General features: G+C 45.7%; 1 protein-coding gene across 3 annotated transcripts in view; it reads left to right on the top strand.

The window, feature by feature from the left end:
* Nucleotides 1-16,987, top strand: part of ulk2 (unc-51 like autophagy activating kinase 2) — a 34,382-nt gene that overhangs the window by 12,173 nt on the left and 5,222 nt on the right. For all 3 annotated transcript variants that reach the window (XM_070828708.1, XM_070828706.1, XM_070828705.1), the window contains exons 4-18: nucleotides 1,379-1,411; nucleotides 3,397-3,433; nucleotides 5,677-5,850; nucleotides 6,192-6,265; nucleotides 6,416-6,517; nucleotides 6,602-6,660; nucleotides 7,473-7,555; nucleotides 7,690-7,740; nucleotides 7,845-7,933; nucleotides 8,365-8,533; nucleotides 9,541-9,598; nucleotides 13,798-13,947; nucleotides 15,581-15,726; nucleotides 15,818-15,898; nucleotides 16,697-16,962. In XM_070828708.1, coding sequence (XP_070684809.1) covers nucleotides 1,379-1,411; nucleotides 3,397-3,433; nucleotides 5,677-5,850; nucleotides 6,192-6,265; nucleotides 6,416-6,517; nucleotides 6,602-6,660; nucleotides 7,473-7,555; nucleotides 7,690-7,740; nucleotides 7,845-7,933; nucleotides 8,365-8,533; nucleotides 9,541-9,598; nucleotides 13,798-13,947; nucleotides 15,581-15,726; nucleotides 15,818-15,898; nucleotides 16,697-16,962 — 1,572 coding nt within the window. The remainder of the gene's footprint in view (nucleotides 1-1,378; nucleotides 1,412-3,396; nucleotides 3,434-5,676; nucleotides 5,851-6,191; nucleotides 6,266-6,415; nucleotides 6,518-6,601; nucleotides 6,661-7,472; nucleotides 7,556-7,689; nucleotides 7,741-7,844; nucleotides 7,934-8,364; nucleotides 8,534-9,540; nucleotides 9,599-13,797; nucleotides 13,948-15,580; nucleotides 15,727-15,817; nucleotides 15,899-16,696; nucleotides 16,963-16,987) is intronic.

Genomic DNA, 16,987 nt, shown 5'->3' with positions numbered 1-16,987 from the left:
CTGCCCCTGATACCCATCCCCCCTCCTCTTCTCCAGATTGCACTGCAGAATACATCCTCATTATGTAATCCCCCCAGACCCTCCCCAAACACACACCCGACTTAGTCTGTACTCTCACACACATACAGTCGGATTGGATACTGGCGGCCCATCCCCCACCACCACCTGCCCCAGCTGGAGGAAAAAAAAGTAGCTTGTCTTTTTCCCTGATTGGAAAAGAGCAAGCTGCTTACCGACGAAACACACAAGCCCGCTGGCCTGCCATCGCTCATCAGCTGACTGCGTGGTGGTCGGACCACGGTCATCTAGTATTTGTTTACATGTGGGATGATTTGAAGCTGCTTGTTTTGTTCGCCCATTATTGACATTATATGACATTATATAGCAGTAATCAGGGGATATTTGGTGTTTTTTGATTGATGAATTATTAAAACGTGTAAGTGTTTCTTGTAGTTTCACTTTAATTCTCTGTTGACTAACAGTTGGCTCATGTGCACCACTCACTGGAACCGTAAGAACCCAGGAACCTTCTTCACCGAAAGGAACCAGGGTCTATATTTGGTTTCTCATCTAGTTCACTTCTGGGCACCAGAGAGGAAACCAGTAGCCCAGGAATTATTGGGGCTGGCAGCGCTGAATGTCTCTGATTGGTCAAACACAAGGCTTGTGGCTGACACGGCTTTTATACACCTTTTGTTTAAGCCGTAAGCTCAAAGAACTGATGATAAGAAATATATGTAATTCAGCAAGATGTTTTTAATTTTTTATTGCTCTAATTTGCCTCATCTTCAAAGTGCTGTGAAAAGGCAAGCGGCAATGTGTGAACATGACCCCAGGTTCCTGAGGGTGGTCTCTGAGACCCATCAGTACCAGTGGAGCTGACTGGTTAAAACGGCACCTTTAGTTGGCTTGTTTGCTACACAATCAAAGCAGCATTGATGTTTTGTGAACATTGAACGACAGAATGTGTGTCACATCATTTGAACAACTTTTTGAGTATTATCCCATCAGCATTAACCACTCAGTCATTAAAGACCATTTGGAGAGACCTTTTCATGTCGTGGAAAATGTTATTCTGTAAACAACACATTCTTCACTTAAAGCATATTTCCTCATATGCTAAAGACACGGTTAAATCTTGATTACCTTTCACATTTTTTTCTACTTTTTGTTTTACCCCAGGGAGGGGGGTCACTTGTGGCTGTGCAGCACTATTCAATGTGTAATTTCCTAAGACATAAATACATGTTCAGAGATAACATGGCTGTCAAAAATAGCAAGTGCTGGTGTTCCGTGTTTTTTTTCCCAGTGGCTGTTTTCTTATGGCTGTGCAGGATGAACGGCTTCTGTAACTGATTCTGTGTCTCTTCTCTTCCAGGAAACACCCAACTCTGTTTTCCTGGTCATGGAGGTAAGCATAGCAATGTCAGGACTCATGTCCTCTTCTCATGTGGTGTCACTTGTGTTGGGAAAAGTCTGAAAGTGGTTTCTCTGGTACTTACTCTGGAACGTAATTACTTACTTTACAGCACTTCTTTTAGTAAAGATAACATAACTGATTCCCTGAAGTATTATGAATGTACTCACAGAAAAGTCCTTTTTAAGTATTGATTAATGGTTTACCCCCAACTCTGGCTGTCAGCATGTGTTCTTCCCCTGCCCTCCCCCCTCCTCATTTTGTCTTCTCTTGTCTTTTCCGCTCTTGTTTTCTCTCACGTCGTGTCTAAATTTCCTCCCTTCGCTTGCTGACAACCTCACTCTCGGCGTCCTCCCCAGCCCTCTCTGCTCGTTTCGCAACGCTCTCAGCTGGCTGCAGGGTAGAAAACAAACCATGACTGCACCTCAAGTTACTCAGTGTAAATATGCCCCTCTGTATTCCAGGAATCATGTTCCCCGAAAGCCTTAGAGTTTAAAAAGCAGAAAAACTTGTTTTGGTTCTATGTTTAGACCGCTGTGTGACAGTGTACTCCATTAATAAGCCGTATGACCTGCTTACAGTCATTTGAAGGCGTCTAACTTACACTGTTTTTTCATGATATTGTTTTCAGAGCTGATAGGCAAGACCGGCAGTTGTTTTACATAAATAGCTTTGCATGGTTATATTTTCAATTCGCAGCTGTCAAATGGTGTAAGGAATACCACGAGGGTCACACCCATGCTGCGTTTTGAAGCTGGCTAAATCATTGCTGATGCCTCATGTTGTGCTTGGCTGAAAAAAGCTTGTCTTACTCAGATGTCAGTGGAAGTATAAGAGATGAGCCAGGTGTGATCCAAATGGAAATTATACTGTGGCCTTTGAACACAGTCTGAGGGTAGAAAAACACAATTAATCACTGGAGTTTGACTGAAGAAGTTCGCTTGCTGTATGTCAGCACTAAATGTTTCCGCACAAACGTCTTCCTTCCCCCTTACGAGCAGAAAGGCTGCAAATATACAGACGGGTGGCAAATTAAAGCCAAAAGATTAGAAACATTATAGATGCTTTAGTACAGAAAACAAGCGCTCACTGAATGGATTGAAAGTGATGTCGATAACCTCCAGCAGATTTAACCGAACACCTCCTGGTCATTATACAGTGAAGTATCCTCATCATCCAGGCCATGGCTTTTGGAAAGATGCTCCTCATCCCTCCAGAGTCTGGAGACGTGGAGAATGAAGCTCATTGTCTGACCTTGAACACCTCCCTACCTTTTCCTTTGTGTGTCCCCCACCTGTACATGGAGCTAAGCCAGGGAGCAGGGTCACACTGAGGGTTCCCTATGGACGCATTATACAAAATGGATATAGAATCAGAAATGCTGCCTATTTTGTCCAATGAGAATTGCTTGCCTGGCGTATACGCTAAAAAAGCTACGTGGCCCACTGAATATGTGCTGTAGTGTCCATCCCATCGTTTCTGGTGATGCCTGTGGAAAAGTTTTGCAAAGATTAAACCACCAAGGCTCAAAAACATACAGCACAAAGAGCTCTAAACATGCGTTGCAATACTGCGAGTGGCCACTGGGGACAATTAGAAGCCAGGCTGAGTGCTGACCTGGTATCCAGCTCTTATGATGCATCCATGGGATTCCTGTGCAGTGGAAATGGACTAGAACTGTATTCAGGCTTGCTTCTCTTTGCTTATCCACTCAGCAGTTTACTTTCTTTTAACCAACTACACCTGCTGTTCCTGTGGTCCCTCCTCAGAACTCACTGCTCTCTAGTGTCAGCACAGATAAAGCCACGGTCATTCAGGGGTTAATTGATCAGGCTGCCTCTATCATGGCTAGGATTTGAACAGACACTTTGAAGCACACACATACACACACATTATGCCAAAATGTGCTTCTCAGCCCAACATCGTAGAGCCAGAGCTGAATTGTTGCTGATACTGATTGTCTGTCTCCCCACACACAGTACTGTAACGGAGGTGATCTCGCCGATTATCTGCAAGGTAAGCATCACACTAATCTGTCTGACACACACACTTACACACACACACACACACACACACACACACACACACACACACACACACACACACACACCACAGATTGTTGTTCATCAAAACAAAGTTCCTAATGCTGCGGAGGAAGAAAAGTCATGTGACTGCAGAGTGTGGGAATGTGCATGTATGATCTGTGTATGGATAATCTGTAGAATAATGTAAGTCTGTATCATGTGTGGATGTTAAACAGTGTGTGTGTGTGTGTGTGTGTGTGTGTGTGTGTCTATGAGAGAGTTTTTGTATGTGTTACTGTTACTGTCTATGTGGGAGATGTGCGTGTGTGTGTGTGTGGGAACCACCAGAGCTTTGTACAAAGGGTTCCTTCTCTGGTTCAGAGTCAGTCAGCACAGTGTTTATGCCACTGTGATAGTTTATAACAAAGGTCAGCATTTCTGCTGGTAGTCCGCCTAAGAGTGGCCTGTAAACGCGATGTTTGGAAGTCTTGTTTTATGTAGTTCAGACCGCCCTATACCAGAAGTGTAAAAACACAAAGCAGTCCACTCACTCCTCATCGATGATACAGCCCTCCTCCTTTGATTTCCTTTGAGAAGTCTGAGATGCAGCAGGTTAACACTTGTGAAGCACGAAAACAAATAAGACAGTGTTTCAGCCACTGGTTTAGCGTTACTGTTGGCAGCCATCTGTATGTTGTCAGTGACTTCAGTGGTGTAGGATGTCTCAGGTGTAGGTGAGAAAACCACAACGTCAAGCTTCATGTTTATGTTTTTGCAGAGTAGATAATAACAGGAAGTGTTATTAAATCCCTATCCCTGGTAGTCCAGGGGAAGACATTCCTGATTGAGTCACCAGCCTGGGGTTTAGTAAGAATAGTTTCTCTTAATAAACCACTTGTAAGCAGTCCCTTTATGAAAGACTGATTACACACAGGACATGTTGCTGCAGAAAGTTGTTTTGTTACTGTAATAACTTGGATACTTGCTGTCTCCTCTCATGTGTTTGCTCTGAATAGTTTCACAGAGTTTAAACCAGGTCGGCCTCTGGAATCTCAAATCCCTCCGAACGAATGGCAGAGTGCCAGTACATCTATTAGATAAGCACAGGTGCTTACATCTCTGCTCCATAAAAACACTGATTGTGTGGCTGGAACAGCTCCCTTATCACTGTACTTGTGCGTAATGTGCCTGTCCCACACTGAACGTCCACATGTGCAGTTTACAGAGTGGGTCACGGTCAGACCCACGGCCGACTGGGTGGTCCACGAGTCTGTTGAGTAACACCGGGGGTTGTGAAATGAACCCTGTGGGGCCATGGCGGTTCAGCGTTCAGGGTGTTACGGTGTACTGTACCTGAGTAACCGAGCTGCCCAGTGTGATCTCATTACTCACTGTGACCGGGTCCACGTCAGATGGCGTTGTGTTCACTGCTCGCCGTGAACACTGTGTAGGTAATGATCACCTACCTTATATAAGAGGATCTGATCAGATGGATGATTCTACCACTTACACAACTTTTCCATGTTAGAAGTTGGTCCACTGTGGTGGGCAGAGAGCAGCTAACCCCCCAAATCCCCGATTAGTGTTGATAAGCTCACTGGTTTGATCTGTGCCTACACTGTAATCACAATGGCTCGATAAAGAGAGAGGGAAGGCGAAGGAGAATGAGAGGGAGAGAGGAATCCTCTTAGTCTCACATCGGATTAGACTTGTTTCAAGACCACAGGGAATAGGACCTTTACTGCCTCAATTTACACTGTTTACTGTGGGATTATTACTGTATTATGCTAATTATTAGCTTTAATCGAGCGAGGCTGATGGGCACAGTTGTGGTTACACTTTATACCTTCGATCTAAGACCAGCTGCAGTGCAAGATACAGAAGTGTTGAGTTTTTTAAATGTTGACTTTGCGTCATATGGGTGCAAACTGAGGAAAAGAATCATTAGAGCGTCCGTAGGCAGCAGGAAGCACTTCAGTGAGATCAATATGTCGGCCTTAAGACAGATACACGGTCGATGACTGGAATAGTGTTCCTTGTGTTTGTATGTACGAGGTAACACTAATATAATCTGGCTCCACAACTCTGCTGGAGGTCAAAACTCCACAGAATGCCTTTAAGGCAGGTCTCTCATGGAAACACCTCAGCATCCACTAATGTGCACTGACTACTGGCAGCATTTTGATTTCAGTCACCACTCACCGTCATTTTGGGTTTGTTGTTCTTCTCTCTTAGCTAAAGGGACGCTGAGAGAAGACACACTGAGGGTTTTCCTGCAGCAGATTGCTGCTGCCATGCGCATCCTCAACAGCAAAGGAATCATCCACCGAGACCTGAAACCCCAGAACATCCTGCTGTCCTATGTGGGCCGCAAGAAGTCCAACATCAGTGGCATTCGCATCAAAATAGGTGACAACATTAGAAGAAGTCCTTCATTGGTCTCTTATTCATAATGAAAGGAGTTTAAGATCAGTGGATGGGGGGTTCTTCTAAGTGTGCAGACTGCAGATTAATTCTTAAAAAATGACTCAAACCGGTAAATCGAGTATCAAAATAGATGGCGATTAATTGGATAGTTGCCAGCTAATGGATTAATCGAGCTCTGAGCTCTGTTTTCAGGGCAAGACTTCTCTGTGCATGTGTTACCATGCCCAGTGTTTGTCCTCCAGAGTCCAACAATAGTGGTCTGTGTTACTGCTGATAATAGCACATGTGCACTGACTGGTTTGTCTCATGCTTGTGTCCTGCAGCTGACTTTGGCTTCGCACGGTACCTCCAGAGCAACATGATGGCAGCCACGCTATGTGGGTCACCCATGTACATGGTCAGTGTGGTTTTCTCTATGTGTGTGTGTGTGTGTGTGTCTAGACCTACAGCTGAGCTCAGTCGTTTTAAAATGTCCCGTCAGCTTTCTGAGCAGTCTGTTTCATAACTCTCCCGCCCCGATGTTTACTCGTGACCTTTCCTCCCTCAGGCCCCAGAGGTCATCATGTCTCAGAACTACGATGCCAAGGCCGACCTGTGGAGCATAGGGACGGTCATCTACCAGTGTCTGGTCGGCAAGCCACCGTTCCAGGTTAATACACTGCTCGTCAAGCTAACGGCTGTCTTTGTAGATGTGTGTGTCTGTGCATTTCATTTCTATATCTAATATTTTCAGGCCAACAGTCCCCAAGACCTGAGGATGTTCTACGAGAAGAACAAAAACCTACAGCCTATGTAAGCCACAAAACCTCTTGTCTTTTTCTTTAGGGCTCCTTCCAGTGTGTGTTTCGGGCTGACAGTTGTGGAAAAAAATCTTTGAGACGTGAACAGGTGGATGGCACGTCTGTTTTTAGCCATGTCAGGGACGCAGACTGACCGCTGTTTGTATATTTCTAACCTTGTGTCGATGACTTCAGTTTCTGAATGTGGAACTTCAAAATGTTTGGACTACGGTTCACATCACGCTGCTCCTGCTTTCAGCTACTTTACTTTACTTTACTGTGCATGTTGTGTTATTTATTGTTCTTTTGGGATTCAGTATGATGTGTTTTAACCAACCTGTGAGGCCAAAGACAAAATTCCACATCGTGGACCATAAACACTATTATTATTAGCAGCAGCAGCAGCAGCAGCAGCAGCAGCAGCAGAGTGGCTGTATGGATGGTAATGCAGGTCAGACATTAGTGGCTCCCAAATGATGCGCCCCACTGGCTCTGGTGACTCCTTTTTTAGTAAAATAGCTCAACAACTTTGGGATGAATTGTCAGGTTCTCTTTAAGGATGAAATGAAATGACTTTGGTGACACCAGCAACGCAGCGCCAAGGTCAAAGCTTTAATTAGTCCAGTCTTTCCGGTTATGGCCTGGTAGCTGCCTTCTAGCCTACCTCCCTGCTGCTGTGCCTGATATAGTTCACCAGACATTCACACTCAAAAGTGATGCACAGTGTGACCCACACTGCACTTGTAAGATTGATGTTTTGCACAGTCCATTGGCACCCAGTGATAAACAAGGTAAACAAGGTGCTGTCATGCTCTCATTACCCAGCATCCCAAGGGAGACGTCTCCACCACTTGGCGACCTTTTGCTTGGGCTGCTACAGAGGAATCAGAAAGACAGGATGGACTTTGGTGAGTGGTGACGTAAACTTGCTGACTTTACACATGAAATGGTAAATGTTTTGTTCAGGTTTGGTTCTACATACTTTTAGAAGTCTTGATGTTTTGTAAAATCTGCTCTGTCTCTCTAACCCTTCACGCTGCAGACACGTTTTTCAGCCATCCTTTCCTGGAGCCGTCGTCCACCATTAAGAAATGTAAGCACACAGGCCGCATTGCCACTCAGGATAACTGACTGTGATATACGCTAACATCATCCAACCAGAGTACACGATTGATGGTGTATTTTTTTTTCCCTTAGCGTGTCCAGTGCCGGTCCCCAGCACCTCCAACACAGCGACGGACAGCTCCTGTGGCAGCTCTCCATGCATCCGCTACAACTCCCCTCCTGTGAGTCTGATATTACTTTATAAATCCTCTTTCACAGGGGATTACACTTACACTGTAACAAAGGTAATAAAATATTAACCGTGCCTCCCTGTCGTGCTCATATCGTGCCTGCCTGCTTCTTCCAGTACAGCTCCTGAAAAGGTAAACCCGGTGTCCACAAACCGGAAATAAACGGACTCTTTTATTTTATAAGCTGAATTACTGAGGCCCACTACATTTGTGCTCCACTGCTAGTCTCTCTCATCTCACAGCAGCAGTGAGAATACAGGGCAGGTCCATTTCCCAGGATGTCAGTGTTCATTGTAGAAATGTGATTACATTAGTTTGACACTCAGCGCTGCCCTGCCTGGAAGCCTTAATTGCATCATTCAAAAGGTGCACTACAACTTAATCCCCTCTTTTCTTTTCTTTTCTCTCTCTGTCTGTCACAGTCTCTCCCAGACATGCAGACACTAGCAGAAGACGGCCTGTCGTCCCCGCCCCTCGGTCCGCCCAACTTCCTGCAGCTGTCCAAAGAGTCTGCAGGAAGCACCAGCAGCAAGAACTCATCCTGCGACACTGACGACTTTGTCCTGGTGCCTCACATCTCTACTGACAGCTGTTAGTGCCAGCACACACACACACACACACACACACCAACAGCATTTCCCCGACATTCACTCAGGTGCAACTCACTTGATTATTGATTATTTGAAATGATGGGTATTGGGGCAAGGAAGAACGTTATAACTCTGTTTGACACAGTTGAAGCAGCACTTTATATTAAAGGTTGTTGTGACAGTTAAAATGTTGCTTTCTGTCCCTTTTTGACACCAAAACAACAACATCAGTTCTGTTTGGTTAACTCAACCAGGCCTGCTGTGCCTACTGGAGGGCTGTCCATTCTTAAAAGACTTCCATATGATTGGTAGAAATAGTTTCTGTGGTTTCATTGGTTATTAGGGTGTCCACAATTAGTGCTTTACAGTGTTTCTATATTCTCCACTTGTAAACATAGCTTTAGCATTTAACATACTGCACATTCAAAACACTGCTCTATAAAGCCAGACAGGCTCTAAATATGTGTCACCTCACAGAGACGAGGTGTGGTAATGTCCAGGTGCAGTGAATTCATCTCTTGGAGTCCATGATGGTGGCTGAAGATGGACGAGATACAAATACACAGATGTCTTGACATTGCACACATCAGTAGACACATCCTGGCTGCCACACAGAGAGGTCACAGTCAGTACCTGCCGATGATCCCGACAGCACACGCTCGCACATGTCACCAAATCCACAGCCAGGACATGAGACAGCTGCGAGCCATTTAATGCTGTAATTGTAGACATCAGTCCACAAACAGTAGGCACGCACACGCACCCTCTGGACAAGTTAAATGAACCTGCATGCTCCGCACCTGCTGCAACACACACACACACAAACACACACACACACACACACACATATCCACCTGCTGGTCCTCCACTCAAACAGTGAGCAGAGCATTGGGACTGCCAGCTGGCCTTTTGAGTGGCTTTTAATCATCTAATTACTGCTGATTTTTACACCAGTAAAGCCCGTCGATCACTCATCATTCCTTCCTTTCCTTCTTTCTTCCTGCCCAGACGATCAGCCAATGGGAGCAGGTCGCCGGCCGTCCAGCGAGTTCCTCATGTGTGGAGGGTGAGTCAACCAGAGACTTTAATGGCACATGTGCTTTCTAAATGTCTGGATGTAAGTTTTTATGACCACGAGGAGCTAAAGGCCTCCGCTGAACCTCAGAAAAGAGCTTTAACTCACTTATTAATCGTTTTTGGTAGACTAGCAGCACTTAATATGCAAACAGATGGGTTTGGATGTTGCACAAAAATACAAAAGTTTTGAAAACCCCTGAGTCATCTCACATACTGTCAGCATGACTAATAATGAACCCTTGCTAAAAGCTATAAAAAAAGAAATTAAGTCATACAAAGAGGAATTAAAACTCTATAGGAACCGTGATTTAGTGAGCAATCAAACTGTGGGAGGTAGAGTTTGCTAATTAGCTTTCTGGCTGAGAGTTAGCTCCTTAGCTTAGCATAAAAATTGGAAATGGAGAAACAGCTGTCCATCCAAAGGTAACAAAAGCTGCCGACCAACACCTTTTAATGATTATTATTATTATTATTAGCATTATGACATTAACTCGTGTCTCGTTTGTTCAATCCAACCGAGAACCAGACCTGAAGTTTTCTCATCACCTGGCTGTAATTTTTAAAGAAAACTTTGATTGCTGACTAAAATCATACGGTAATAAAATCAATTGGTGGTATATAAAAATAAAGAGGGGCACTGAAGCCTTTGTGAATGCTGCCAGTACTGTATTGTTTTTTAAATGCAGCCAAGCGTCACAATCAAATGAAGTTCATGAAGTGTGAAATTGATGTTGACAGGAGTCAGAGTAAAATATAGACCGCTGTGTAATGGCTGTGTGACGTGATGATGTGAGTCAGATTCCATTTCACACACAGCTGTGAGTTAAAGTGTGTGTGTGTGTGTGTGTGTGTGTGTGTGTGTAAGGTCATATTATCTATTCTTCACGTGTTTTTATGTCAATAGGCTCCATTTGTTTCTGTCCACCAGACAAACGTTTGCACCACATGTCACAAACACTCACTGTCTGTTTGTCAGGGCTGAATTTTTCTGCCCACCTCCAACTCTGCGTGAGGAGTGGGTTATGAATCAGACGCTGAGCGAAAAACAACAAGGTGGTGCAGCGCTAAATAAAGCACCTGACCCATGAGGGCTGTGGGATAAGAATAGATTCACACACTCGCCAAAACTCGCCCGCAGTAGCGAATTGGGGCTGTTATGACTGTGCCTCAGCTGTCTGTGAAAAGAAGAAAACATGCTCACACGTACTGGAACCACATGCTTTTAACATGGCAGCACTTACTGCCCTTTCACTTCACTTAGTAGAACTTCACCACTGCCTCACTCCAAACTTAATACACAGTTTGACCTCCTGTCTTTGAACTTCCACCAGCTGTATTTAATAAGGAACATTTGTTCCTTAACTCTCAACTTATTAAATTAAATTAAATTCAAAATAAGATTTAAAAAATGCTCAAATGCATTTATTTTGATCTCTTGAAACTTGAATAGCAGCCATTTATTTATTTAGAATTTTGGTGTGTTCATTGTAATGAAGGGACAGTCTGGGTTATTATTAAAGGTCCCATGTTCTGCACTTTTAAGGTCTTTTCAACATAAATACGTGTGTTCAGACCTTCAAACTATGAGAAAAGGCCATCCTCTCTCTTTCTCTGCTGCTCCACCTTTCAGTAAATGTGTGTGAAAACACACTGTTTAGCTTTAAACCCCGTTATGATGTCATATGGAGATCGTGTGACCTCCTCCAGCCCTTCAGCAGACTGACGGTCCCACCCAGTGAAAGCCTCCTGAATCCACCTCCTTGTCAACCATTGATTTCTCCTCACTAACACCAGCCCCTGGTAACACGAAGATGTCGATGGCAAGAGCAAAGTACACAGTTCGTCCTGTTCAGACAGAGGCTGGAAACAGCTGCAGCAGCCACGTCAGTATGAGAAAAATATTACAGTACCGTGTGTTCTTTGAACAGTACAGGAGGTAAACCTGTTCCAGTAGGACCTCTGAATACGAGTACGAACTTGAAAATGAGCAGAACACGGGTCCTTTAATGGCTTTCGGCCAACAGTGGGACACACAAATAACATCCATCAGGCTTTGATACACACACAACACTCGTTTGGAGGACGTGGTCATTGTTCGTCTTGTCTTTTCATGATTTGTTGACAGTAAGAACAGTGCAGACTCGTGCTTTAAACCCTGTTATTAGAAGCGCAGCAGTAGTCATCACACCTACTGCACAGCAGCACCTCATGTCCACCAGTCGTGTTCCTGCAGTGCATAGTTTCTGCTGTTAAATGCGTGGACTTTTACCCCTGAGATCTGCAGAGCCCCTGCTGCCGTTGCACTCTTTGGCCTTTGTACTTTCTCTCCCTCCCTTTTTGTTAATAACCTGCAGCCAGACACTGCTTTATACTTCTTTTTTTTCTACTTTGTTTTTGTCAAAGAAGCACAGAAAAACAACACACAAAACAGAATGGAACGGTTGGTCACCGGTAATCCTCTCCTCGGGTCACAGAGGTTCCCAGAGGATTTATCAGCCCGTAGATCCAGGGGAAAAGTCTAAAAGTCTAAATCTAAACTTGATGCACAACTTTGATCCAGTCTGTAACCATTTCCTAATAGAATCTTTAATAGATATTTATCTTTCAGCAGTACAAGTAGACCATGGCTTTATACTTCTTCTGTGTCGCTGCTTTCTTGTTTGGAGGAAAGAGCCTCAAGCAGAGCTGCTCTGTGCCCTCTCTGTTCCCTCTTTCATGGCGCTCACTCTGCTTTGTCTTTGTTGCTGCTCTGTCTCGTCCTCCTGTAACCGTACATGCAGCCAGCTTCCCTCCCTCCCTCTGCTGTCCTTTTAATGGCTTTCTCCACAGCAGTAACTCCTCGCTGCTTACATAAATTAGTTAACCATTGACACAGGAGCAACCAATTTTTTCTTCATTAATGAGTTGTCCTTCGCAATTTAGTGACACCAGCTGCTCTCTCAAAGAGCTCTTAAATCACAGCCTTGTTTATCCTCTGTGCCCTGTGCGTCCTAAATTGATCGGAGTAGAGGAAGAAGATGGAAGATGGAGGGAGGTAGAGTGTGGGCTTTGGGAGATGGAGGGAAGAGCGGGATGTCTGAGGAGAGGTGATCTTAAAGAAAGCATGAGAGTAGAGGGAGAAGAGAGTCTTTGTAATGAATGAGGAGAAAGAGAAGTTACAGATACTAAAGAAAGAGGCCGCAGTCGTTCTATCCCATCCCCCTCTCCTGGGCTGCCTGGTAAAAACCAGGTCAGTGGAGAGGCGGCTGGCTCTCTCCTCGCTCCACTCTTGTGTCTTTTAAAAAGCAGCTGTTCACTGACCTACAATTTCTCTTTTTTTAACAAGGGGACAACAGTGCTCAGCATTCCTCTCCATGTTAAGCCTTAGCTGGGATCAATGAAGCTTTTAGCAACCTGGAGAAAAACAGAAAGCCTCCATCATGGGCTACTGTATCAAATGTCTTCTCGATCGGTGTTAAGTGTGCGGAGAGGGACAGCACATGGTCGTGTTTTTATCTCCAACAAAGCAGCTGCTCTCTGGTTCTTTGTCTGGACTAGTCTCTGCCTCACGTGTCCTCCTCTCTCCAGTGCAGACCCTCCCAGGCTCCACATCATTACATAATACTGGTTTCCAACTGGTGCTGCTCTCTAACGGCCGTTTCCTCCACTCCTCCTCTTTTTCTTTGCATTCTATATGTAAGCGAGGGCCCTCTGTGGGTGACTCGGTCATGACTTTATGTTCGAGAACATTTTGTCTCCTCTGGAACAACAAAAGAATGCAAATGAGAGCACTCTTTGCACTTCCCCTTCTGTGTCTGCTGAACACAGAGAGGACCTTCCTCACACGTGCCATTGGCCGGCTCTTCCCCCAGCCCTGCCCCCAGCAGCGTGAGCTTTGAGCTGATTGGTGCTGCCTCTGTGTTTACACGGAGGCCTGGCCCCCTTTTTTTCACCCTCTCTGCCCTCATGATCAGCCAGGCTAAACTTTGGTTCCTCAGCCCCTTCAGAGGTAAACAAAGAACTCGAGGCTGTAGAAACAAAGTTCCTGTGCTTTAGCCTTAATATAGATTCATCACACGAGCAGCGGCTTTTTGGAGATTTTATTGTTATGGGTGTTGACACCCCCGAAGACGTCCTGCAGATATGGAAGCAGCTGCAGCCTCGAGCAGACTGGATAACAGCCCTCGTCTCCCCGCTCTTCCCCTCCAGGCAGCCGCAGCCCACCCCGGGACAAACACCCATGGTGTCCCCACGGGCTGAAACCACCCCCATCCCTGTACCCACTCAGATCCGCAACTACCAGCGCATCAAGCAGAACCTGTCCAGTAGCCCGACCACCACCCTGTACAGCTCCCCCAGGTAAGAGCCGCTTAACTCTGCATGACTGACAGTGTTTTTGGTAGTGAAACACCTGGAACGGGCTCCTGTTTGTTGCTACCAGCTTGTGACTAATGTTTTTCCCTCCATTTGGGAGGGAACTTTCAGCCGAGGTTTCACCCAGGCTGTTGTTTCGTCAGCCATAAAGTTTCACTGACATTACATCAGCTAGCTGCCTGAGTTTTGTGGCCTCCCAACCTGTCGCTGGGAAGGTTTGTTGATTGTTTTATGTGAGGACAAAGCAGACAGGGCGCCAGAGGAAGAAAGAAGGGTGGCACCCAGTTTCACAGGAAGATTAGTCCTGGTGTTCCTATTTACAGTCTGGCCTCTGAATAGAACAGGAGAAGTAGTGCAGGCTTTAATCCGCTGTATTGTTTTGCTAAGGGGTTTTATTTGAAAAGTTGTATTGTTTGCTGTGTGAGTGTGTGTTCATGTGGTGCCTTGCTGACTTCTGCCTTCCTGTGGTGATTGTAGCTCTGAAGATGAGGACTTGCTTTAGTAGTAGCAGATTGGTTAAGTGACCCCTCTGTGCGTTCAGGGGAGGACAGGTGCAGTCTGTCCCATCTGTAGCTCTGCTGTCCGTCCTGTCTGCTCAGGCTGTTTTCAGGGGGGATTAGAGCTCTGACCCTCGGTTCCTTTGACCTATCGGAGGCCCTTCTTAAGGTGTTTGTGTTGTTGTTGTCGCTTTAGGGATCAGGAATGTAGCAGGTCTTTACAGACTGTATGGATCTTCATGGTAATTTGCTCTATTTAACAAATAAGACCCAGATACTAAGATAAGGCTGGCAACCAGAAGAAGGAAGTAGGGTAATTGGTGTTGAGCTCTTGATATTACTGAGCATTTAGAGACGGATTACTAATGAGATTTGGTCTTTGTGTACCTGCAATAGCTTTAATTTCTAAAATGACTCCAGCACAGTTTCCAGCCACATGTAGGCGGTAGCAGGCGTCCCTCTGTACACTTAAATCTCGTGCTAATCGAACAACATAATGTTATCTGTTTCATTGTTTCCGTGTATTTAGTGTTTGTGTCCAAACAAAGGCAAGGAACACTTTCATTCTATGAGGAAATGCATTTACCACATGAGTTAGACTTCAGGGATGTTCTCATGAGAAACTCTGAATGGAAACACAAGTTCAGCTCTTCTGCACGTGTATTCAGGGCATTTGATTTTCTCTCGTCAGCTGTGACTCACTGACCTCAGATGAAGCAATGTGTCTCAGTAATTACACGAGGAACTACTACTTGCATCTCTCCCCCATTTTTTGTGATAGATTCGAGATGAGCCGTCACACAGTGCAGCAAATGCTCCCACTGTTTCTGAGTGACTCAAAACTGTGTTGGTGTTTTGTGCAGTATTTGCAGCAAGTGTTGTCTCAGTAGTAAAACAGGTGTTTAGTAACACGTACAAGTGGCTGAAATCAGCCAAAAGGAGAGAGCAGCAGAGTAACTGGGTCCTTTTATTTATTTATAGTCAGTAAATGCCATTGTTGTTGTCATTCATAGGTCAGTGTTGAACGAGACAGGGCATGAAAACAGAATGACTTTTACCCATACTTAGGATATTGTGTGTACTTACTTTATGTTGTTCTGATGTGTGTTTGTGTTCACTAGGTCCGGCACAGTGAGGCGCTCCAACACGAGTCCTATGGGGTTTCCCAAGGTGGGCTCAGGGTCCCCCAGCTCCGCAGACGTCCCTCAGACAGTAGGCAGGCGTCTCTCCACCGGCAGCTCCCGGCCCTACTCCCCCTCGCCTCTCGGTAAGGACGCGTCCGGACACGCACATCAGCTTTTCGATAGCACCCTGAATCAGATCCGTCACAATCCCAATATGTGTGCTTGTGTTTGCAGTGGGCACCATCCCAGAGCAGCTCGGTCACTGCTGCTGTCACCTGCAGAGCCACGAGCCTCGCAGCCGCAGCTCCTCAGGAGGTCAGTTCACAGCAGAAACCTTCAGCTGCCCCCCCCCACAGAGCCTCGTCACCGGGTTAACTCTCATCTAACTGTGCCGACTCGTTCCCCAAGATAAGATGAAACTTTTATGGCCCAGTGGGGAATGTGGGCTGCTGAAACAGTAAATGGAAATGACTCACATTGAGACTGAGCGAATGCAGAGTGCCAAAGCAACCACCTTCCACACCACACGCGCAACATGTGGATTACAGTTTGCAAAAGATGCTTGATTGAACACATACAGTCATATATGCTGTCAGCGTGACAGTAGAGTCACAGTTAGGAGTTGTTGTTGTGATTCTCCGAGTGCATGAGTCACCGTGAGTCACAGTCTGTTTAAAAGTCTCTGACGCTGCGCTTACATTAACACTGTAGACGTCTTACAACTTCTTCACTGTTCGTGTCAAGAGGTTTGCTGTCATGGCGACCCCTCTGAAACGAGGCCTCAGACACACAGACAGACAACAGTACTTTGTCCCATATTTGGAAAGTCACACAAACAGGCAGATTTTATGACCAACGCAGGCTCTCTGTGGAAGGTTAAGGGCTGTCTTTCTCTTTCTGGCTGGGAAGAAACTGTAGCATGCAAAGGTCATGACGGTTCCACTTGTAGCATCACACCCTGCAGCAGCTTTTAGAGCAGGAGACATTTTAATGGAAAGTCAGAGGGATACGTAACTCTCATGTCTCACAGCCAAAGATACATTGTCTATTACTATGGACTCTATGGGACATTAACTTGAACTGATTATTATCCAACCCCCCTGCTCTCTTTAGGTTCCCCCATCCCATCCTCTCAGCTCCTGGGGGCTCGGCTCCAGAGCGCCCCCACACTGACCGATGTCTACCAGACCAGGCAGAAACTCCACAAGCAGTTATCAGACCCCGTTCAGCCTTCCTCCTCTTCCTGCAGTCACTCCCCTCAGCTCGGCCGACTGGCCAACCTCGGCTCCTCCCCCACCAAGCTCCTGGGCTCCTCCCCCCGAACGTCAGACTGGCTGCAGAAGTCCCCGCTGCCCACCATCATTGGCTCTCCGACTAAGGTAAGCGTAGTGCAGTGTGCAAATG

Source organism: Pempheris klunzingeri, chromosome 4 (assembly GCF_042242105.1).
Source record: "Pempheris klunzingeri isolate RE-2024b chromosome 4, fPemKlu1.hap1, whole genome shotgun sequence".
Taxonomy (NCBI): domain Eukaryota; kingdom Metazoa; phylum Chordata; class Actinopteri; order Acropomatiformes; family Pempheridae; genus Pempheris; species Pempheris klunzingeri.
This window is presented reverse-complemented; position numbering and strand designations above follow the sequence as displayed.